This window comes from Leptidea sinapis, chromosome 14 (genome assembly GCF_905404315.1).
Source record: "Leptidea sinapis chromosome 14, ilLepSina1.1, whole genome shotgun sequence".
NCBI classification, from domain to species: domain Eukaryota; kingdom Metazoa; phylum Arthropoda; class Insecta; order Lepidoptera; family Pieridae; genus Leptidea; species Leptidea sinapis.
In genome coordinates, this window is record NC_066278.1 from 6,260,112 (window position 1) to 6,286,321 (window position 26,210).

The 26,210-nt window shown below is 36.2% G+C and overlaps 1 protein-coding gene across 1 annotated transcript in view; it reads left to right on the forward strand.

Annotated features, from left to right (window-relative positions):
* LOC126967867 (uncharacterized) overlaps positions 1-26,210 on the forward strand; it is a 207,536-nt gene that overhangs the window by 162,617 nt on the left and 18,709 nt on the right. Inside the window, exons 3-4 of the mRNA XM_050812556.1 lie at positions 17,678-17,886; positions 18,728-18,863. Of these exons, the coding sequence (XP_050668513.1) occupies positions 17,678-17,886; positions 18,728-18,863 (345 nt within the window). The remainder of the gene's footprint in view (positions 1-17,677; positions 17,887-18,727; positions 18,864-26,210) is intronic.

Genomic DNA, 26,210 nt, shown 5'->3' on the forward strand with positions numbered 1-26,210 from the left:
ACGACATACTTTTCGAATCGGAGATTGGATTAAGCTATGTTGCTTCAAGAGGATATTCTTCAAGAATAGGTGGCGGTGGTTGTTGCTGGATTCCGATATTTAAAGGACCTGTTTCAGACTCATTGTTTGCTAGGGGTACGTCTGTGGTTGATGCTGCTAAAAAATCTGAATCTGTAAAGTTATTCTGATTGAAAGGCCATATGCCACATTTTTGGAAGGCTTTGATTGCTGTAGACATTGTTGCAGCTTGAATGTATGCATTTGCAAATATTTCGCTTATTTGAAATGTTGATATTATTCGCCCCGGGTGTGACCTTAACCAATCAGAGCAGGCATGGTCATAGTATACACTCAAAGGTTTCATAAAGCCAACATCTAAGGGTTGAAGCCTATGGGTGCAATGCGGGGGAAAGCAAAGCATTACAACGCCATTTTTGCGTGCATATTCAATAACTGATATGTTTTGCGTATGTGTTACATGACCATCTAAAAGAAGCAAGACCGGGTTAGTTATTGACGCACCAGAAAAATTGACAAACCGTTGGAACCAGCTCATAAATATTTCACTTGTCATCCATCCTTTAGCATTGCATTCTGCTGTCGTCCCTGGAGGAGCTCGATCCAGCAACTCTTGCTTCATTCTCTGTGGAGGAAATATTAGCGTAGGAGGCATGTAAGTTCCTGCTGCATTAAAACATACCTCAACCGTAACCGTTTGCCCTCGTTCTGCTGAAGAAAGCGATCCTACCTGTTTTCTACCCTTTTCTGCAATAATTTTGCTCTTCGTTTTTGAGACGCATGATGTACCAGTCTCATCGCAATTAAAAATTCTGTCTGGGGTCAAATTATATTTGCCATATACTTCCCCGAGCAGAGAATAAAATTTACTCACAGCCACTTTATTAAAGCCCATTGCTCGAGCTGCCGATGTAGCTTCCGGTTTTCGGATAGATAGATCTGGGTGGCGCTTCAAAAATCCCTTTAACCAATCTACGCCAGCTATCTTTTTATCACGATTAAAATTGTTAGCTTTGCCATTTTTTTCCGCTAGCTGATAAGCTAGCTTCCGTAGGACGATAGTGGTTAAACCAAACAAACGTTTCTCCATTTCTATAATGTACCTAACCAGCTCCTCTTCTTCTTGTTTGGAAAACACGGGCCTGAAGTTACCTGGAGTAGAGTCAAGAGGCAGCTCGCCTTTCCTTATTTTAGCAACGTGACGCTCTAATGTGGTCTGGGGTACGCTATACAGGTGAGCCGCTTTTCTATAGCCAGCAGTTTTGCTGAAGACTGCATCAATTGCCTGTTTCATGTTTACAATGGACCAACTAAGTATCGAACTTTTCTTCTTATACGTCCGTACCATTTTTATGCCTAAAATAAAATATTTTCTATTATAAAATGAACAAGAACGATTCTTCAGTTAATTTACAAAACAGGGGCATAATGGGGACAACGGTTGCGGGCATAACGGGGTACCCCATCGTACCCCGTAGCCATGTCCCCGTTATGCCCCAATTTTCACATTATTTAAAATAACAAACCAAATAAAATGAGTGACAGGTTTTACATTACCTTTATTGTGGTATATCGTGTAGCTTGTCTTACTCTGTGTATACTTAACGAAAAAAATATCTGCTACCGTTGAGTGGCAAGCAGAGATATTATGTATATATATATATATATATATATATATATGCTTGCCACTCAATGATTGTTTTTATTCCAGACATATATGTCTGCTTGGTACCTCAGGCACCTTGCCTGTGTGTAACAATAATGTGTAAGTGCATATGGCTGTTTTTTTGCGATATCGTTAAACAGACAGTTTATCTTTTAATAATTCTTTTGAATTTCATAATTTTTTTTTATTGTATGGCTATATTACATGCGTGACTCAAACTCGCACCTCTCGGGTGCGTGCGTGCTTACCAATTGAGCCAATCGTCCGAATGATGCAACGATCGTAAGTCTTGGCATGCCTTTTTCAACTCTCAGGTTGTGGCTTCATCTACAGGATTTACTTTACAGTTGATATCCTAGTCAATCCAAATAATTGCATATTAAGAAATTTACTCGAGATGTCGCTCTTTCAAATTTAATACATTTTGTTATTTTTTAGTGATATCCCTCATTTCTGGGATTAAATACCCAAATTTAATTTGTACCAAAATTTATGAACGATTTGGGATTCGAACCCGCTCCTCTCGTGTACAGTTCGAGCGCTCTTACCAACTGAGTCAATCGTCCGAATGATGTAACGATCGTAAATCTTAGTATGTCTTGTTTAACTCTCAGGGTAAGGCTCCAGCATCACTCATAAATTTTGGTACAAATTAAAGTATATTTAACCCAGAAGTGAGGAATATCACTTAAAGATTACAAATTATGTTAGTTATTTTAGATGCCAATTGGACGTAGTTCCTGAAAAACGTTTCAAGCCTCAAACATCACATTTTAAGGAATTCATGTTTAAAGTTTAATAAATATTAGTGTATTCCATACATATTGAACTCATGATATAATTTAAAGAGTGACAGTAGGGCCAATATTTTGTCTGTCCGTTAATATGAGGCACGTGACCAGTTTTATATTCTTAACCAAATTTCGACATGATTATGGTTTGAATCGTTTGGAATGGTAAGTCTTTTTGCATCCTTCACTATAAAAAATATCAACATAAATATATTGTATAAAACACAAGTATTATATAATAATCTTCATTCCTTTCATTATCAACGTCAAGTGTAAGTAGTTCCGTAGCGAACCGTCAGTTTGTGTTTCTTGAAAGCTATCAACTTCCGAATCAATGAACACAAGTGAAGTCCGCTTCGATTTATTAGTCCAACTCGTATAACAGAAATGCTTTCAGATTAAAACTCTGTTATATTATTTTTGTCCGTAATTTATCTCTACATATTTTCAACTGTATTTTTAACGCTTCAAATTGCACTTATGAAGATTTTGAGATCTTTAGAATTTAGATTTTCGAATAAGCGGGATGTTGCAGGGATGGCCTTTAGCGTCAACCCTTTTCCTAATTTTTTTTTGTCGGAAGCCTTAATTTCCATAATTCGTCATTAAATGTAATGATTAAGGCTGGGGACCGAGCTTGCTTGAGGAATCAAGTGGAGCTAGGTTACCTCTCTCGCACAAGATCGCTATAGTTTTAATTCAGAATTAGAAGCATTTTTAATTTATAACGAACATAATACAATTTTCTCTACAACACTATGTAATGTTAAATAGTATTGGTGTACAATTAATAAATTTTCGTACAATTTTTATCTAGATTAAATGATTTGCCCTATGCTTTTCCCGGGGCGTAAAAAGAATAGGGGAGTCCCAGGCCCATGGGTGTCGTAAGAGGCGACTAAGGGCTTTTTAGAAGTGGGAGAGTCACGCGCCCGTCTTTTAACGTCAGCACAATCGGGCCAGACTCGTCCGGGCTAATTACCACACTCGCACAGAATACCGGAGTGAAGTAGCGGCCTAGCGCCGCTATGTTTCGCATAGGTTAGTGTCGAGGACCGGTGGCCATTCCCCCCCCCCCCTCCACCCGAATATGAGAGCGGAACTAAAAAAGATTTTACCCCAGGAGGGTACCGGCTCTGGGGAGGGCACGGAACCGCGCATGACCAAGGACAAACGAGGCAGTATCACCACGGCACCCCGCTCCACACTCAACGTGGACTTTTGCAATATCAGGGGAATTCACTCCAATTTAAACGCCGTCCACCACCACCTTGAGACGGCGCAGCCGGCCTTGTGTTTCCTTACTGAGACGCAGATATCTCGACCTAGCGATACGTCATATTTAACGTACCCCGGGTACAAAATTGAGCACAATTTTTTGCCTCATGCCGGGGTATGTGTGTACGTTAGGGAGGATATCTGCTGTCGCCGTCTCGGCAATTTTGAGGGTAGGGACCTGTCCAGTCGCGTAGATTTAGAGGACCGCATCCGCATCTATGCATGTGTCTACAGGTCCCATAGTGGTAACGCAGAAACCGATCATCTCATGGGCTGCGTTCAAGCGGCAATTGACGACGTACTTTCACAGATCCCCTCCGCTGAAATCGTAGTCTTGGGTGATTTCAACGGGCACAATGCCGAATGGCTTGGATCACGTACCACAGACTACGCAGGGCGATCTGTGCATAATTTTGAATTGGCGTATGGTCTGTCCCAATTGGTTGAGTCGCCAACGCGGCTCCCGGATGTGGATAGCCACATGCCGTCCTTATTGGATCTTCTGCTAACTACACATCCCGATGGTTACCAGGTCTTTGTCGACGCCCCTCTCGGAACGTCCGACCATTGCCTGGTCGGGAGTGTAGTGCCTATCCGACGCCCACGTCGCAGACCACCAGCGACCCGCCACGTTTGGCACTACAAGTCAGCAAATTGGGATAGGATGCGTTCCTTTTTTGCTTCCTAACCTTAGGGCAGGGTTTGTTTCCCTTCGGATGATCCTAGTGTCTGCGCCGTTGCAGTAGCCGATGTGATAATACGCGGCATGGATATTTTTATACCAAGCTCTGTAGTACCGATTGGTGGCAGATCACAGCCCTGGTTCGATGCGTCAGTTAAAGCAGCATCTGACTGCAAAAAAACAGTCGTATCGAACTTGGGTTGCGGCGCTGGGCACAAAGGATCCGAACTGCACAGTTCTTAAGAGGAAATACAACCGTGCCTCTAGATTTTTTAAGCGGCAAATCGCCCGTGCAAAGTCAGAACACATCGTCAAAATCGGCGAGCAGCTTTCCAGTTACCCGACCGGAACACGCAAGTTCTGGTCGTTGTCGAAAGCTGCTCTTGGTAACTTCAGCCAGCCGTCCATGCCGCCGTTGCACATGAGGAATGACACCCTGGCCCATACGGCAAAAGAGAAAGCCGATCTCTTGTGCACTCTTTTCGCCTCCAACTCGACTCTTGACGACAACGGAAAAACACCGCCGACCATCCCGCGGTGTCAGAGCTCTATGCCTGAAGTACAGTTCAGACAGATAACTGCTAGGCGAGCTCTGTTTTCGTTGGACGTCAGGAAGTCGAGCGGGTCGGATGGCATTTCTCCAATCGTGCTTATAACGTGTGCCCCTGAGTTGACGCCGGTGCTAACGCGTTTATTCCGGCACTCTTATTCTAAAGGCGTAGTCCCTGACTCATAGAAGTCTGCCCTTGTCCATCCGATCCAAAAAAAAGGAGACAGTTCGGATCCGGCAAACTACAGACCTATTGCTCTGCTCGCCAAAATCATGGAGAGCATAATTAGCCTTCAGCTTATGTTATACCTAGAGGGTCACCAGTTGATCAACGACAAACAATACGGGTTTCGCCATGGTCGGTCGGTAGGTGATCTTCTGGTATACCTGTCACATAGATGGGCTGCGGCTATTGAAAGCAAGGGGGAAGGCCTGGCAGTTAGCCTAGATATAGCGAAGGCCTTTGATCGTGTATGGCACAAGGCGCTCCTGTCCAAACTTCCATCATTTGGGCTTCCCGAGAGCTTGTGCAAGTGGACCTCCAGCTTCCTCACTGGGCGTAGCATACAGGTCGTTGTCGACGGATATTGCTCGTACCCGAAGCCCGTGAATTCTGGAGTGCCCCAAGGCTGTGTGCTGTCTCCCACGCTGTTTCTTCTGCATATCAATGATATGTTGGGCACCTCCATCATTCATTGCTATGCAGACGACAGCACTGGTGATGCCATATACACGGTCCATGCAGGTCTCTCTCGGGAAATCGTCGACCAGTGCCGGGAGAAACTTGTGTCTTCTATCGAGTCCTCTCTTGAGAAGGTCGCGGAATGGGGAAAATTGAACCTTGTCCAATTTGACCCCCAGAAGACTCAAGTTTGCGCGTTTACCACTAAAAAAACCCCATTTGTCGTATCACCGCTCTTCGACAACACTTCCCTGAAAGCCTCGCCTAGTATCGGAATACTGGGTCTCGAAATCTCGAGCGATTGCCAATTTCGTGGTCATCTGGAAGGCAAAGCCAAATTGGCTTCAAAGAAACTGGGTGTCATTAATAGAGCACGGCAATGCTTCAAGCCGGCCCACATCCTAGCGCTTTACAAAGCGCAGGTCCGGCCACACATGGAGTATTGCTGTCATCTCTGGTCTGACGCACCCCAGTATCAGCCCGATCCATTTGACGGCGTGCAACGCAGAGCAGCTCGAATTGTCGGGGATCAAGTGCTCTGTGAACGGCGGGATCACTTGGCGCTGCGTAGAGACGTCGCTTCATTGTGTGTCTTCTACCGCATTTATAACGGGGAGTGTTCCGAAGAGCTGTTTAACCTGATTCCTGCCGCCGAATTCCACCTTCGCACGACACGCCACAAGTTAGGATATCATCCTCACCATCTGGATGTGTTGCGGTTCTCCACAGTGCAGTTTTCAAGGAGCTTTCTTCCACGTACTACAAAGCTGTGGAATGAGCTTCCTTGTGCAGTGTTTCAGGGACGATACGACATGGGTGCCTTTAAAAAAAAGCGCGTACACCTTCTTTAAAGGCCGGCAACGCTCCTGTGATTCCTCTGGTGTTGCAAGAGAAGCTGGGCGGCGGTGATCACTTAACAACAGGTGACCCGTACGCTCGTTTGTCCTCCTATTCCATAAAAGATTAGCATGGCTCCAACTGTAAAAGTTAAGGGTATTTGGTGTTTTTTATTCGCAGTGTCTATAAAAAATGGAAATATAAATAAAATATTAATTTTCACTTCTCATGCTCTGAAATTGCATATTTGTGCACGATATAGGCTGCACAAAATCGATTTTTGTGCACAAGTGCATAAACGTATCTACTCATAAATGTATCTATATTAAGGCAAAGATAATGAGCCATACAGCCAAACACAATAAAAAGTTGAGACATTACTATCACTATTTCTTCTCATACTTTATAGGTATACAATTATTTCTTGTAAAAAATAAAAGCATTATATAAACCGTCAAGAAATGGTTTCAATTATTCGCTACTTTGGCGATTTCTTGTGATACCGGCCTTAAAACACTGTTCTTATATTTATTTATTTATTGTTTGAAGGTATATTTATAGTACGTCACTATTAGCGGCGCAGGTCTGGGGTACCTATAGACTGCTCGAGATTATATTATTAAATAATAAATAAAATAATAATACTTTTATAAGTCGCCGGAATACTATAATAATCCTAATGAGGGCAGCGAAGGTGGACCGATCATCGTGGACATTTGGAGGATGCCATTTGTCCAGCAGTGGATGTCTTCCGGCTGATAATGATGTTGACGATGTTGATGATTTTATTTGATATAACATTAATTATTATATTATTCTTAATTAAAATTGAACGTTTCTTCCTATTTTTGCCACTCGGAAATATTAACTGCACGTTTTGTAGAAGTTTTGCAATAATATTTCATAAACACTCCTGTAATTTAAAGAGATATTTCTTTGCAGCATTTATTCTCCATTTTTCCTTATCTTTGATACAAAATAATAGAACAGATAAGATATGATTCAAAAAGTAGAAATAAGTTTTTAATAATTTTTCGGTCCATCTTAATATATATAAAAACAGTGTTCTGATGTTTGTATCCAGTGAACTCCTAAGCATTACTTCATGGAGTGCAGTTTAGTTCAACTTGAGAGAGTTTTTATTTCGATTTGGGACCCATAACTATTTTTATTCCCAATTTTTATTTTGTATTTACATTTTTTCGGTTTGACAGTTCTGCTGGAAAACAATTACATTCAAAACAACAGGGAGCATATTTTACGAAATAACTCTTGAAATATTATAAACAAATTCATAACAAACAGTATTTTATTTGCTGTGTTCAGAAGAACGTCTGTCGAGTCAGCTAGTAACTATACATATATGGACGTAGTTCCTGAAAAACGTTCCAAACCACAAACGTCACATTTTAAGGAATTTGTGATTAAAGTTTAATAAATATTAGTGTATGCCATACTTGTGGGTTGGGCTACTTAGTCATGATGTCATTTAAAGTGTGCCAGTAGGGCTGCCATTTTTTGTCAGTCCGATAATAGGAATCACGTGACCAGTTTTGTGTTCTTAACCCAATATCGACATGATTATGGTTTTTAACGTTTTTCTGGAATAACGTCCCATATATGACTTAATGATATTTGAAATTAACAATAAATTACATTCAAATAAAAATCGGATTTCTCTAAATTGGTTATCGTAACGCTCATTATTCATGATCTACATAAATGGTTATAACTGGCAATGCTATCCATACTAATATTATAAAGAGTTAAAGCTTGTAATGGTAATCTCTGGATCTACTGATCAGATTATAAAAATTCTGTTAGCAATAGACAGCCATATTATTTTTGAGTGTCAGAGTGTCAAATTTTTTTCGTGATAGTCAGATTTACAAAGTCGGACAAAAATACTGTCTTAACGTTGTGAGATAAGTTATGATTGTTTTGTAAAAAGGCATAAAAGGCATTTATTTTCTCTATACCATCTCATCTCATTTCTAATATACCAGATACTACTACCGCTTCGGAAACAAATGGCGCTCTGAGAGAGCAGAAGGGACACAAGATACTCTCCCAGTTTCTTTTATTGTGCTCTTTTTAATAAAATATACAAGTATGTATATAAGCAAGTGGCAGCATTATAGCACCAAGTAATTTATTTACACTGGTAAATGCAGACGAAGTCGCGGGTAAAATCTAGTATCCAATAAACATCTAATGGAGCAATCTACCATTACGGTTACTAAACTATTTGCTCTCAGCAAATGTTTGTCAGTATTCCTGAAGTTAGCTTTAAGGTTTCATATCAGTTTCAGTCAAACTTTAGCTTGTTTAAAACTTTCTGGATACGTAAGCGAAAATGCGGCATTAGAGGATTATTATTAAATGTATCGGGTGTTATTTTTTTTGCTACTCTCATTTTCATTTTGTTATTATTTTAATCAGAAATCTGTTACAAATTTACTCTATTTATATATCTTGAAGACTGGCAACGACGTAATAATTAAGTCACTCTAACCGGGCATTGGTCTTTTGCGTAAGAATGTTCCCCGCCCCCCTCTCCTAGAACTTTTTAACTTTTTCTTTCTTTTTCTTTTTCTTTTTCTTTTTCTTTTTCTTTTTCTTTTTCTTTTTCTTTTTCTTTTTCTTTTTCTTTTTCTTTTTCTTTTTCTTTTTCTTTTTCTTTTTCTTTTTCTTTTTCTTTTTCTTTTTCTTTTTCTTTTTCTTTTTCTTTTTCTTTTTCTTTCTTTTTTTTACGCACAAATATACGCATATATCTCCCCTGTTGATTTGGTATTGAATCGTAATAATTAATTGGCGATTAGATATTGTGATTTAAATCATTCTCTGCTTTTAGTATTTAAATAATCAATGTACATTAACTTCTTTTAGCTGATAGAATTTATGTCGAATAGGTATTTTTCGCTTGTTATTTGTACGAAAGTGACAGATAAATGTTTTCTATTCAATTTCAAAAGTCCTTAAATAAAATAAAATAAAATAGCCTTTATTATTACTAGTGACTTAATTTTTTTTTTCTTATAAATAAAACTTAAATTATCTTAACTAGTAATTTGTCTCTCGACAAAGGCCTCCTCTAAAGACTTCCACCTTATTCGGTCTCTGGCTACTCTCATCCAGTCCGGTCCTGCTATTCTTTTAAAATCGTCCTCCCACCTTCTAATCTGTCTACCTTTCCTTCGTTTCCCGTCTCTTGGATACCATTCTGTAACGGTTTTTGTCCATTTCTCTTTCTCTTCCCTCAGAATGTGTCCAGTCCATTTCCACTTTTGCTTTTGACAGAGCTTGTGTGCGTTTTTGAATTTTGTCTGACTCTTTATGTTTTCTAACGTAACTTTGTCTCGTCTCCGAACTCCAATTACGCTTCTTTCTATGGAGTTTTGGCACACTTTTACTTTTTCCGAGAGATGGTCTGTTAGAGCCCAAGTTTGACATCCATATGTTAGACATGGGAGTATACACGTGTTATAGACTTTTCTTTTTATTCCTATAGGTATCTCGGGGTTTTTCATGATTTCACTCAAAGACCAGTATCTTTTCCATGTATTACAAATGCGTCTGTCTATTTCTTGCTTCATGTTATTTCTAGGGGTTATTAACTGTCCTAAATAGATATATTCTGTGACATATTCTACTGTTTCATTGTAAACTACTATCGAACCAGTTGGGCCGGATGAGTTGGTCAAGATTTTCGTTTTGGACGCATTTATTTGCAAGCCGGCTTTAGCACTTTCGTTTGCAAGTTGTTGCAACATTTGCTCTAGGTAGTTTTCACTCTCCGAAAATAGAATGATGTCATCTGCGAATCGTAAATGGTTCAATTTTTCGCCGTTTATATTTAGGCCAAAACATTCCCACTCTAGGTTCCTGAAAATCATCTCTAGGACTGCTGTGAAGAGCTTAGGAGAAATAGGATCGCCTTGACGGACACCCCTCTCGATGCGGAACTCTTCTCCGGCTGTCTCCAGTTTGACCTGTGCAGTACTGTTCAGGTATACATTTTGGAGAAGACGAATGTACTTGTTGTTTACTCCTTGTTTTCGCAGTGCATCCCAAATGTAATCATGTTCCAGAGAATCAAATGCTTTATTTAAGTCGATAAATCCTATGAAATATATTTTGTTGTACTCATTATATTTTTGTAAGACCTGTCTTAATACGTGTATATGATCTGCAGTTGAAAAATTACTCCGGAAGCCTGCTTGTTCTTTTGGTTGATTTTCTTCTAAAATGGGTGAGATACGATTTAATAATAGTTTCGAGAAAATTTTGTAAATATTGGACATAAGGCTTATAGGACGGTAGTTCCCAATATCTTCTTTGTCTCCTTTTTTGTGCAACAAAATTATTGTAGATTTCGTCCAATCGGCAGGTATCATTTCAGTTTCCATTATATTGTTAAAAATATCTGTCAGGTGTGGTGTAATAACTGGTGATATGGTTTTAAGGAGCTCATTAGTTATTTGATCTGGACCTGGAGCTTTTTCTAATTTCTGGCTTTTAATAGCATTTATTACTTCTTTCTGAAGAATGCTAGGCACTGGTTCTGTGATTGTAAAGTCTTCGAAGCAACGATCACGTTTTACATTTTGGTTGCTGCTATAAAGTTTCCGGTAGTAATCCGTAGCGATTCTCAGGATATCTGGTCTCTTGCTAGTAAGATTTCCGTTCATTTTTTTTAAACTTGACATCCAATCCTTTTTATTGTTCAGTTCTTTGAAAGCCTTCTTTACTCCACCATTCTTTTCAATATATTTTGTTAAGGTTGTTTCTCTTCTCACCTTTCTATCTTTTCGTATCCTCTCATTAATCTTTTTGCTCAACTCAGTTATTTTTTTCTTATTGTCTTTCTTGTTTACTAATAAGGTTTTCCTTTCATCCAACAATTCTTTTGTTTTATCCGAAATTACTGTCTTCTTGTCTTTATTTGTTTTAAAAGTTTCAGTTTTAATTAATTTTACCAAATGATCATATTTATCTTCTGTATTAATGCCTTGAGCTAATAGATTATTTAAATTTTTAAGAAGGTTATTGGCGTTACCCGTGCAATTTAAGCTTGTTGCTTCTTTCTGGTGTTTTCTTTTCTTTCTTATATATGTGCAAGATATAGCACCTCTAACCATTCTGTGGTCTGTATTAAAGTTTAATTTATTAATAACTGAGATATTTTTAAAAACTTTGACGTTATTTGTAATTATAAAATCAATCTCATTTCTGTAGCTTCCATCAGGAGAATGCCATGTCCACTTTTTATTCTCCTTCTTTTTATAAAAACTATTTAAGATGCTTAATTTGTTTTGCATGCAGAATGTAACGAGTCTTTCTCCATTTTTAGAGCGTTTACCCATCCCGTGTTCTCCTACTGTATATTGCTCTCCTAAATGTCTCTGTCCAATTTGTCCATTAAAGTCTCCCATTAAAACAATATTCTTATGTGAAGTTTCTAAGACATCTTGTAAATCTTTATAAAATATATCTATCTTTGCGCCATCATCTTTTCTGCATGACTCGGTTGGTGAATAGGCCTGTATTATGGACCACATGCTATATTTCTCATTTTGCAGTGGTAATTTTATATTTAAGATAGCAATTCGCTCCGTAACACCTTTTATTTCTTCTATGCCTCTTGCAAGTTTCTTTTTAACTAAGAATCCTACTCCATACATTCCTGCAGTTTCTCCTTTATGATGTAGAATATAGTCACCATAATCTTGTATACTTTCACCAAATCTTCTAACTTCGCTTAAACCTATGATGTCCCATTTTAAATATTTTGTTGCTTCTTCTAATTCTATAAGTTTTTCTGGCGTTCTTAGGGATCTTACATTTAATGTTGCAATAAACAGGTTGTTTCTTGTTTTATTTTTTGTCTCTGTGAACTTATTTGTCTTTAGAGGGTCTTGGTCTTTTTCCCCCACGAGGACCAGTCGGCTTGGGGGAGGATTTTGTTTTTTTATTGTGCTTTCTGTTTGTGTGTCTATTTTTATTTTCCGATTTCCGGTAGTTAGTTGCTATTGGTTATTTGATGATATGATCTTCGGAAGAGAGTTAGATCTACCCTTCATCATGCTATCTAGGACATTCGACCTTTTTGTTGAAACGGATTGTTGTTTTCTAGGCTCAGTCTTTGGCGAAGTAGTTGCTTCCCGTTTTCTTTTATCCCTACTGGAAATATTTTCTTTGACAATAAGTTTATCGTACTTTAAATATGCTATGTTTCCTTTGTCCCTTTCTTGTTGTAGTCTTGGCTGTAGTTCTTTTCTCTTTTGTAACACTTCTTTTGAATAGTCCTCCACAATATATATTTCCTTCAACTTCTTCTTGTTTTTCATTATTTCGATTTTCTTCCATTCACTTACTAATGACAGAAGCGTTGGCCTTGGTTTGCCGTTTTTAGTATTTTTTCCAATGCGGTAGGCATTATTTATGTCGCTGTCTAATAAAGAAATACTTAAATCCCTGTGAAAGGTCGACTTCAATTTTTTGATGAGCTCATAGGTGGAATTTTCTTCTTCTTTTAGGCCAAATACCACTACATTTTTCTTTTTGTATCCTAATTTCAAATGCTCAATCTCGCCCTCTAATTTTTCTATTTTTGTTTTCATATATTTATTTTCTTCTAATAGTGGCTTTAATTTTTCGTCTAAGGTAGACATTATTTTTTTCGTTATACTGTCGGTTACCTCCGTGGATTGAATTTTCATTTCATTTTTTAATTTATCAAAAAGTTGTTGAAATTGTTCGTCCATATTCAGCGACGTTAATAATTCAAACGCTTTTTTTTTTTTTTTTTTATACTTAGCGTAGACTGAGTACTCCCTCTACGATCGTTAGGTGTTATTTGTAGTGGGAACACAATGACAGCTAATGTCGTCTATGTATACAAGTTTATCTGTGGCTTGAGCTTGTCATTGCTAACATTGACAATTTAATAATGACAATCAATATTCTGAAGCCTACTAAAATCAATTTGTGTTTACTAAAATCACTAACCTCCAAATGTTGTTGTTACAAATCTTCTTTTATTTCGGTATTTTCGGGGAAATATGTGAAACTAATTTAGTAGATCTCTTCGCTGCACTAATGTACACTTTGTGAAACATGTGATATTATCACACGCAATCGTTATTTATTTTAAATTTGATATACTTTACGGAGTGACAAGAATTCGATGTTTACTGTTGTAATACCGGAACCGGTAAAGTCCTTATTAACCATTAAATTATTTAACCATAAATATTATATATTCATTATAATGATAATATGTATGTTCATAGGCACTATGCTAATCATAATGTAGACGCCATGAACAGACACAACCATGTTACGCTTACTACTTAGTTAAATCGAGTTAGTTAATCTTTTTTCAGGCGATGTGTATACATTATCAACTTGATCCCATCAAAAGTACAAAACGGATACAAAATTCAAAAATATAACAAAATTGTTAATGTGGTAAACGTTACTATAATATAACGATATGATATCTTAGCGATACCACAGACAGGGAATGGAACGGACACCCTCAGGATCTTTAACTATGAACGTTTATCGTACATAGTTGTATTGTATTTTTTATAAGAAAAAGGGACGCTGAGTTTCTTGCGTTTGACATTCAATAAGTGATGTTGAATAATTTTTAGAATAAATATATTATATCATCACCATTTATTTTGACATTATGCTTGGATGAATACGCAATTAACTTTTTCCATTGCTTAACAAATGTTTTTTTTTTATAAATATATATGACATTTATTCGACGAGCGAAAACCAATTTTGTTTCACGACACGTCTTGTCAATGAATAAAGAATGCTATTTCTGTTTTAAATAAGCATTCAATATCCGTCTGTTGTAACGAATTAGATTCTATTGTATGCCGACAAATGTTATTTCATTTATTTTAATACAAGCGGCGGCTAGAGACTACGATTGAGAATAATTCATTTTTTTTTCAAAATTTCATGAGTTTTTAATAGTAAATTGATAATTATGCTAGTCATTATATTTTGAGCTATAATATACGAATGAATCTTGGTGACATAGGTAATAATGTTTAAAAATTTAGATTCTATAAATATATTTATTGTTGATAGTTGACTCTATAAGTACACCGTAACACGTTTTCGTTTCATTAAACCCGATTCACATTCACAACAGTCCCAAAAAAAGAATCACATTATAAAATATTATTGGGCTTTGTAAATACTTTAATTAAAAAATGTTTGCCTTGATATTTCTTATATATTATACAAAAATATATAAAACATTCACTAGTTTGTGAAGTTAAGATGTTTTTATTTTTATATGGTTTTTACTTCATATTATCCAAATTGCTCCGAAAATTCAGTTGAGTTTCTTGCGCCGCTTCTTCTCTCTCAGAGCGCCATTTGTTTCCGAAGCGGTATTAGTATCTAGTATATTAGAAATGACATCAAAAGAATTCTAAAGGAAACAATTTTGAATAAATGTCTTTAATGGATCATGTGAAGGAATGTAAGTAATTCAGGATATATAACATTTTATATGAGTACTGAAGGGTTCTGGTTTTTACAACTTCTTCTCGCCAAACGTGAGATATTTGTCGCTGAAAATTTCCGGGGACATTTTGGTATGTGTATATATGTACAGAAAGTGTTATTTCGTGAAGCGGAACAGACGAAGAATATGAAAAATGAACACTGCGTTTTTATAATTAAATAGCTTAGTAACCATATAACTAATCAAATTAACACAAATAAAATTTGAAAACAAAATTTTATGAACGATGTGGGACTCGAACCCACGACCTCTGGCGTTCCGTGCCGGTGCTCTGCCTACTGAGCTAACCATTCGAGTAACGTATCGTCATAACATCTTGTATGCTTTGTTCAACTCTCAGGTTGTGGCTTCATCTACTGGGTCTACTTATACCAATATTTGCATATTAAGATATTGACTTGAGATGTCGCTCTTGTACGAGTAAGTCTTAACAATTTGATATGTTTTTAAAGTGATAACCCTCACTTCTAGGATAAATACACAAATAAAATTTGAAAACAAATTTTATGAACGATGCGGGACTCGAAACCACAACCTTTGGCGTTTCGTGCCAGTGCACTGGCAATAAAAACACATCAATTTAACCAAATTTAAACAGAATGAAAATAGTACCACTGAACTGATTTGGTGATTAAGACGAAAGGTTGTGGCGAGAAAATGATAGCCGAGCTATATTTTGGCTTATTAGTATTATCATGAGACGTATTCTTTTAATACATAAACTCCCTTTATTAAAATTGTATTTATTGGTTAAGTACCGCGTTGCATTTACTACTCGTTTACACACATAATTGAAGTACATAATATGAAATTGACTTAATTATCCTTAAACAATCTCTGTATTAGGTAATTGAAAAGTGTTAAATCATAATAAACCAAAAAAACTATGGGCTTCATATGGGTTTCTTAAGACACTGTACTGAGACTTGACCCGTGGAGCCCAGAGATACAAAAAATGTACAAAGTATTATAAAAAGCGCCTATATACTGGAAACCCAAGTGCTGGCAGCAATGTCGACCTAGCTATCCAACGCAGAAATATTGCCAGTAACCTTCGAACACTTCATGCTATCATATTATATGCTTTTAAAAATATACAAATTAAATTTAAAATCATTTGGGGTGCGGGACTCGAACCCGCGACCGAGAGGTAATAAATGCGAGTGTAATTTATCGCAAAAGTGAGAGTTATCACTTTAAAAAATAACAAATTGTTTAGATTTCAAATATATTTAATTTAAAGTTAATCATAAGTTATATTGTGATCAAATAAATAGTATTATTATCGTATATAAATTACTCTTGTAAATTTTGATCTCACTGATCGCGCTCCGTTATTTTAGTGTGAAAGCTAAGCATCATTCAGAACCCTCAAAAGTGCTCAACTCACATAGAAAAGTTTTCATTTCCATAATTGAAATTATAAATGCAACCGTCCAACATAACAATCATGAACCTCTAGTTAAAAAATGTTTATTCATTTATAACTTTTCCACCCAAAAATATTTTCACGTGCCTCGCTAAGTACCAGGCAATCATAACTCGCAAAAGTATTAAGAGCAGAGATTTCAGCGAAAACCTACGATAATAACCCGACTGTCGTTCACCGTTATGACCAAACTTTCAACGAGAGCCATAAACTCGCTATTTACTTTACCTTCGGAGTGCTCAGAAATAATAAAATGTAACAGCATGTTTTCGAATTGTTCCATTTTTCTTTTCATGTTGTTCTTGTTTGTTTTCATAAATTTCTAACGGATTTTGGCTTAGAACTTTGAATAGTTCTTTCACTTTTCTAAGTTTAATCTTTCAATTATCTAGCTTTGTATAATTCCTTAACGTTAGATACATTTTTGTATTTGTTTTGTTATAAATAATAATGATTCTTTGGTTCCACTTCATTTTATAATAATAAAATTCAAATATTCATCATATTAACATGTACACAAAATATACAATAGGTAGTCAAAGTTGAAAACAAGATTATAAAAAAATAATCACAAATTTAAAAAGTTAGATACAGCACCAAAAATGTAACTTAATTAGTTATTCCATTCATATTCTTATGTTTTAAAAGGACCGATATTCAACATTTTTTATAGCATCGGGAAGTAATCTGCAAAACTTTTCATACAAATAAAATAACAATAGGTTTGAATAAATAATAGGAATATAGGAATAAATAAGTCATAACTTGACCTTTAAAACAAAATAAAATATATTCTTATGACATCAAAAAATCAACTATAAAACCAAATAACAAGAAATCCCGTAAGTGCGTATTATTCATCAACTTATAGATATTTAAAGTAGGTAAATGAAATCTATATAAAAGAGATGATAAAGATACTAAACTGTTTATCTGAACTTCTAGTATATATTTAGTACTTAGATAATGTACAACATTATTTCTTACAAATGAACAAGACAAATGTTACATACCTGATGTTTTACGAGTATTTATCATAAATGATAAAAGTATGCTGTCATTGTGAATGATACTTGATTAGTTTTTACATTTTGAACAGCTAAAAGCTGCATACATTTAATCAAATATTGGACCAGCGTCTATAAAGCCGTTCAACCTCGTATTTAATGTATTTCTCGTTACAGGTACGGCGAATACGCTGAAATCCCTACAAATTCACGTTCCGAAAGCTGTCCTCAACGGGCACAGTGCGGAACTAATGTGCTCTTACGAATTGGAAGGAGCTCAACTCTATTCGATTAGATGGTATAGAAATATGATAGAATTCTACCGCTATGTGCCGAAGGAATCGCCTGCTACAAAAGTGTTTCCCGTGGCTGAGATCAAAGTTGACGTAAGTAATTTGTGTCTTAATTATTTTATATCTTTAAACGAGCGATTCTTGTATATGTATATACAATCTGAATCTCGGAAACGTCTCTAACGATTTTAATGAAATTTAGTATACAGGTAGTATCGGGGGCGAGAAATCGATCTAGCTAGGTTTCAATTTTAAAAAATGTAGTTTTATCCGTGTTTTAATGAGAAACAGCTAAATTAGAATACTAAGGTAAATTTTGCCATTATATACAAAACTATTGATATTGTATATAATGGCAAACGATCTATACGACGGTTCGAATCCAGATGTACCTATTGGTTTTTTTTTGTTCAAGTTTTGGACATTCTCAAAAATCCGAGCAAGGCTCTGTCATCCGGATATTTATTATTAAATTTTTAGATTAAGAGTTCTCAACAAATCTTATGATTATTGAGTAACCGTTTTGAAAGCTTGTTAATAAGTACTGTGGTATTAGGTTATTGAGTATGTTTATTAGACTTTGTTGTTTATTTTTAATTACTAATTCGTATAACATTTTTTATACATTTTATCCATACCATGGACTCATACAATAAATAAATATACGCTAGAATAGATGACCTGACAGCCCGAAAATACTTGAAGAATTTTTATTTGTCAATGTGATTGGCTTTTCTTTTCTATCTTGCTGTGTCTGCATTAGGGATCTACTTCTCTCTTGTATGTTTTGATTGTATATGCACTAGTATATTGTAAGTCTATCCTTGCTATGATGATGCTGTATCCATACAGAATAGTATGATGATATAGTATCCATATTTATATAATTAACAATGAAAGGTTTCAACTAGGTAACAATTTTTTATTTTCCCAGGTCGCAAGATCGGATCAGAATCGAGTGGTACTTACAGAAGTGGACCGGACTTTGACCGGGGAGTACCAGTGTGAAGTATCAGCTGACGCCCCCCTTTTTCACACGGATATTAAGGCGGCCGAAATGGTGGTAGTAGGTTAGCTGGTTTTTATTTATTTCCTACTAGGATTATTTTCCTCTATCCTTTTTCTACTCTAGTACTACTAGATTCAAGTAAACGTATTTAATATATTTTTTTTTTCAAAAAGGAGACTTATTTTCACTGGCCATTTGGTAATTGCATTTTATTTGCAAAAATTTGAAAGAACATGGCCAATAAATATACTTTCTATATACTCATACATAGAAAAAAGCATTCTTTTAAAAAAAATATAAATAAATGTAATGATAAATAATCAATTTATGCCATAATGCACTATGGAAGAAGGTTAAACTGGACCTCATCACTCATCAGTCATACCGTTCGCTATTTGAAAGAGTCTGTAGATTTTTAGCGCAATCATACTCGTAAACGCTAAATTTATTATATAATAATATATAATTTTTAATATTTAAATATTCGAAAAATTTAGTATAAAATTTTTATCAATAATTTACATTCGTATGATTTAAAATAAAATATATAATAATTTATAAAATATACTATCACAATTTTAGAAACACATGATCAAATACAACTTCAAATATTTTTATTAAAAAATAGGATCTCTTGTTGAGCACATATTGATGTGAATATTACTAGAGTGATATTAAGATTTCAGCAATGCTCAAAGTTATTTATATAAATAAACTCATTTCCAAGGATATCACTGATAGTCGTCTTTATTCGGTGAGGACATTCATCACTTATTCGTAAAATAAAAATTAAACGATTTTTTAGTCTTGTCTATGAAACTGATTGACATACCTTCAATAAGTTGGAGTAATAAAGAATTTTTTATCTAAGACGAGGAAAAACTACCCTACGGGTCACCCGATGCTAAGTGGTCACTGATACCCACATCCAGCCCAGAGTTACCACAGGAACATTGGCAGCCTTTTAAAAAAATTTCCTCCTGGAAACACGGCGCAAGTTAATAGCAATATTTTTAACAATTATAGCAAATTAATTATTATAGTGTGTAGAGAAAAGCGGGGGTGATACTATCCTAATTTGTAGCGTGTCATGCGAAGGTGTGATTTCGCCGTAGGAATTAGGTCAAACAGATCTCGCCGTTCACAGAGCACTGAAGATCGAGAAAAGAGATCATTAAAAATAAGAGTTAAAATAAGTTACTCGAACGGTTGGCTCAGTTGGTTAGAGCACCGGCATGGAACGGTTCGAATCCCACATCCTTCATAAAATTTTGTTTTTAAAATTTTGTGTAAATATAAGTTTTTAAATGACATAGATTGAAAAAAAAAATATATTTCTTCGCCTTATAAATGAAAACTCAAAATATTTCCTAAGTTATTTTACAGTATATATTATTTGACATTATGTTTGATGATCTTTTGACTATCATCCCGTTGCTGTATAAATTTTGGGACTTATCACAAAAACACGATATAAGAAGTTTTGGTAGTCCTTTTTTTATTATTACCTGATACTACCTAAAGAATTCTGAACAGACCAGAACAGGAAAAAACTCTGAATGTGCAAGGACAGTAGTAGATTGTGAATGTATTACCACCCATCCAGACTCTCTTAATTTTTGCTAAGTAAGCTAAAAATGTGTGGTGGTTTTCACGATAACGCTAGAGCGAAAAAAGACGACCACTCCTATTATTAGTAACAGTGACTCTCTCTCAGTATCTTGCTTTGATCTCATCAGTTGTTGGCACTAGAGATCCGAATCATTGGTGCTGTCCAGCGGTAAAACTCATAATGAGTAATGCCCTTCCAATCTCACCATATACACAGCATCATCGTATTGCGAGTTTTACCGGGCTTGGCCACAGTGTGAGCGATTGACAGACTTTGGACCACGGCCTTTTTCAGACTATCTTGTCGTACGTGATTTATCTTTTCACTTATCATCATGTGTTATCTAATTATTCAATACCGGTTGGGTTTCATTATGTCTAAATGAAGAATCGCAAATAGATTCACGGTTCATTAAGTCGCTTTCAGTGGGCTCGAGCTTATTTCAAACAGGTGAAAACTAGTCTTCAGTCTCATGCCAGAATTTGGCGAGTCTATATCTCCTGAGGATGCCTCGTGCAGATGCGATACACGTGTCGAATTAAAGACGAATTTTAGCGGAATTTACACTCAAGAAGGCTCACAACATTTGAATAATTATGGTTACCAAATTCAAAATTCCAATTTCTTAAGTTATGTACTAACTACCTAAAATGCCGATCTTGATCCACTTTCTTCTAAAATTGCGTCCATTTTATCCGCAATAGGCAGACAAGAGTACATAGGTACATCAATATCCCGGATTGAAAACGCTGTAACAAACTTTGTGCTACTCTCACTGACACAGCACGAAAAAAAATTGTGTTACGTTACCATTCATGTGATCATTAAATAAATTCATTTCGACAAAAAATATCCTAAATTTGTTTATTTTTTTAAACATTTTATAGTAACATTTTTAATGTTCTTAAAACCAGTAAGACACAAACAGTACAGCCAAAGATATTTAATTACAAGTTTACATACATACATACATAAAATCACGCCTCTTTCCCGTAGGGGTAGGCAGAGACCACTTCTTTCCACTTGCTACGATCCTTACATACTTCTTTCGCTTCGTCCACTTTCATTATTCCTTTCATACATGCTCTCCGGTTTAGGGTACTCTTGACCTGGCCTTTTTTCAAGACGTCCCTGATTTGATCTTGAAACGTCCGCCTAGGTCTACCCCTTCCAACACTTTCATTCACACTGGCCTTATACACTTTCTTCGTCAATCGTTCTTCATTCATTCTCTCGACATGTCCAAACCATCTCAGCATACCTTTCACAATTTTTGTCACAACATCTTCTTTCAGACCACAACGTTTCCTTATCTCACTATTTCTTATCCTGTCACTCAGTTTAATAATTCCTATCATACTTCTCAACGCTCTCATCTCAACTGCATTTATTCTGCTTTCATGTTTCTTCTGCCATACCCAACTTTCACTTCCGTACATGAGTGTTGGAACCAACACCCCCTCATGCACAGCCAAACGAGCCTTATTAGACACCTTCTGACTGTTCATAAAGGAGTGCAAAGCTCCATTCACTATGTTTCCTGCATTCACTCTTCTTTCAATATCACTCTCATACTTTCCATCTCTTGTAAATTTAGAACCCAGATACACAAACTCATTCACCTGTTCAATTTGTTCATCTTCAATCACGATATTGCAGTCTGTCACTACCTTATCTCTTTCAAGCACCATCACTTTCGTCTTCTTTACATTCATCTTCATTCCCTTTCTACCAAAAGCTCCATTCATAGCAGTTACCATCTCTTGCAACTCCTCGGCTGAAGATGCAAGTAATACTTGGTCATCAGCATAGAGAAAACATTTGACGAGTAACTCATTCATTCTCAACCCACTGTCATTCTCTTTTAAACCTGTCAAGCAATTGTTCATGAACAGATTAAACAGCCACGGTGACGCTACACATCCCTGTCTAACACCTTTTTCGATATTAAACCATTCAGTGTATGCCCCGTTTATCCTTACACAAGCACTAAAATCTCTATAAAGAGATTGCAATTCTCGTATGAGGACACTGCTCACACCGCTCGCGGACAATGCTGACCACAATTCATTCCTCACCACTCTATCATAGGCCTTTTCTAGATCCACGAACGCGCAATAGACCTTTTTGTTTTTAGCCAAAAACTTTTCGGCTATGCACCGCAAGGAAAAGACCTGATCCGTACATCCCATTCCCTTTCTAAATCCCGCTTGTACATCCCATACTTTTTCGTCTGTTTCATTCACAACTCTTTCAATCAACACTTATGCATACAATTTACCGACGACGCTGAGAAGGCTTATACCGCGGTAATTTCTGCAGTCTTGTCGTGACTCATTTCCTTTATACAATGGCACGATTACAGCTTTGCACCAGTATCCTGGTACTTGCCCATTTCGCCAGCACAAATTGAAGAGGCGGAACAGCTGGCTAGCCACTATGCCCTGACCAGCCCTCAGCATCTCGACGGTAATCCTGTCATACCCTGCAGCTTTACCTAATCTCATACTTTTCAATGCTTTCATTATTTCATCCATGCTTATCTCACTTTCAACAACATTTATATTAGTTGCAATAGAAGCTGCCGGATGTTGTTCATGCACTTCCTCTCTTTCAAACAAACTTTCAAAATACTCTTTCGATCTCTTTAGCACACATTCTTCTCCTCTTATAATGTTCCCAATTACAAGTTTATACAAACAAAATGCGTAAAGCGAAGTGGAAAAGCCTCTTTACCCTATTATGCCATTTAAAAGCGACTCAATTCATTCAACTATCAAATTCAAATAGATTAATTGAGCTGTATTTCATTTTCATAATTTACGAATCACACTCACACCTAAAATAAAACTTACATTGCTTTATTCATCTGCAGACGCGTCTTCTCAAATGTACTTTTAATCTATTTCCCGAATGGAAAATATAAGAAAAACAACAGTGTTTACATGAATAATTACTTGCCTTGGAGAACGTTGAAAATGACTTGTGCATACTGAATCTGATTTAATCGCGCTCGAAAATTTATTAATTTATTTCCGTTTCTCGCTTCTATATTTTCTTGAATTATACTCTCAGATTAATAATGTATTTTCCAACAGTTAATAAAGGTAATGAAGTGGATTCATATACAATTAATTATATAAGTGTATTTTCACTTACAAACAGTACGCCGGATGAAAGGTAACCTGATATTGATATTTACGACTCTTTCTATGGCTTTTTAATGATTCCGCACCCTTTAAAAAAACCTCTCTAAAGATCACTTCGCTATTCGTCTGCTCGTCAAGTTTTCTGTCTTTTTCATACAAGATAGACAGAATACACATTGTAATATTTAAGATCCAGACATACCCTATTCCAAAGAAAAAGAAATAATTTCATTTCGTTTCATTTCATTTTGTAAGACCCATTTTCCCGAATTTAAATTGTAACCAAATACTTACGCTACTTCTGTCTTTTAAAGCTGTAATTAAATTGTAAAAAAAATATTGAAATAAAAAATAAATTATTTTATACTAAACATTTTTGTAGGGTTCCGTAGCCAAATGGCAAAAACGGAACCCTTATGGATTCGTTATGTCTGTCTGTCCGCCCATACGTCACATCCACTTTTTCTGAAACTATAAGAACTATGCTATTGAAACTTGGTAAGTAGTTGTATTATGTGAACCGCATTAAGATTTTATACAAAGTAGATAAAAAAAAATTAAAGGTCCTAATACTTAGAACTGAAACCCAAAAATGTTTTTTCATCCCCATTTATCATCACCCATCTATAGATAAGTCAAAAATGATATTCAGGTTTCTCATATCTTTTTTTTTCTAAGCTGGATAGTTTGCACGAGAGACACTTCCAAATGGTAAAATGTGTCCCCCCCCCCATAGTTACTTCTAAAGTAAGAGAATGATAAAACTGAAAAAAATATATTATGTACATTACCATGCAAACTTCTACCGAAAATTGGTTTGAACGAGATCTAGTAAGTAGATTTTTAATACATCGTAATTCGTAAACTGCAATTTTGCTGCTAAGGGCATGGGCTAGTTCGACTCGCACTTGGCCGCTTTTTTTTATGACAACAATTAGTGACGAAACGAGCACTAGACATTCACCTGATAGTAAAAGAACTATACAATGCAAAGCCGTTCAGGATTCTTGAAACATCTCAAATTCAGAGCGACATCGCGAGAGCGCTTTTAGGTTTGAAAAATAAAATTCAATAGTCCAGTAATTTCATAAGCTACGGTGCCGTTCGAATACAATATTAATTTACGCTGATTACTACTTCACACTAGAAAAAAGGTGTCGTTATGGTACACAGCTAGTCCATATCTTGTGCAAAGAAGCAGCTAGTTGAGGAAAAGAATACAGATACTTCAAGTCATCTTTGCGCACTGCGCTATGTGTGCTTGTAAATATGTAGCTTTGATCAAGTCGTGGAGCGTGTCGATAACTTGGAGTATCTGTAGTCTGTACCTCTTTCCTCTACTATCTGCTCTTTGATAGAGAAGGTTATTAGTGTCAATATTCTAACCTACAAAATTCGTAAGGTCTTTTAACAGTGGGAGGCTCCTTTGCACAGGATGCCGGCTAGTTTATGGGTATCACAACGGCGCCTATTTCTACCGTGAAGCAGTATTGTGTAAGCATTACTGTATATTGGTCTGAAGGGCCCCGTAGCTAGTGAATTAACTGGGCAAATAAGACTTAACATCTTATGTCTCAAGGTGACGAGCGCAATGTAGTGCCGCTCAGAATTTTTGGGATTTCCAGAATCCTGAGTGGCAATGCATTGTAATGAGGAAGGCCTTATCCATTAATTCCATAAAAAAATCATTATACAGACGTATGACATTAATGTAAACTTCTATGAAGTGTCGTCACTTCTAATCGTAAATAAAAATGAAGAAAATGTCTTTTATTTATCTTTATATATATATTTCTTGTGTGCGTGTGTATGTCACTGAACTCCTCCTAGACGGCTGGACAGATTTTGATGAAATTTTTTGTGTGAGTTCAAGGGGAATCGAGGATGGTTTAGATCCACAATTGAACTACCTCCTAAACGGCTGGACCGATTTTGATGATATTTTTGTGTGTTCCAGTGAATTTGAGATTGGTGTGTGTCTTCAGGTGGATTCGAAAATGGTTTAGATTCACAATTAAACTACCTCCTAAACGGCTGGACCGATTTTGATGATTTTTTTCATTGTTTCAGTGAATTTGAGATTGGTTTAGATTCTCAATTCCGCCCATATAATATAATTCTCCTGCTCATGTGTATGTTAGTGAACTGCTCCTAACGGCTGGACCGATTTTTCAAATTTAAGACATGTGTACAGGACAACGTCTGTTGGGTCCACTAGTACTATATAATATTGTACAAAAAGCAATAATACTAATTGTGGTGTTAAAGAGCTAAGTGCTCACTCTTCTTCTTTAACTTTTGGCAAAGTACTTGCAGAGCGTGGTCTCAAGTAAGTAGATGGTCTTCCCTACTAGCGTTGTTTTACACAAGCTTAGCGGGAGACGTGTGTAGGGATGTTGCTATCGCATCTACGAACAACCTTTCCATTGAAATCTTTAAAGCACATGAAAATTTCTGTGATTTTTAATACCTTTTTAACTGACGTTAAAAAAAGGAGGTTCTCAATTCGTGTTTTTTTTTATGTTTGTCACCTCGGAACTTTGGTCTGAGTGAAACCGATTTTGATAATTCTTTTTTTATTTGAAAGCTGGTGCGTCCCGTGTGGTCTAGATCTGTCAATGGCATCCATCAAAAAACCATAAAAGTC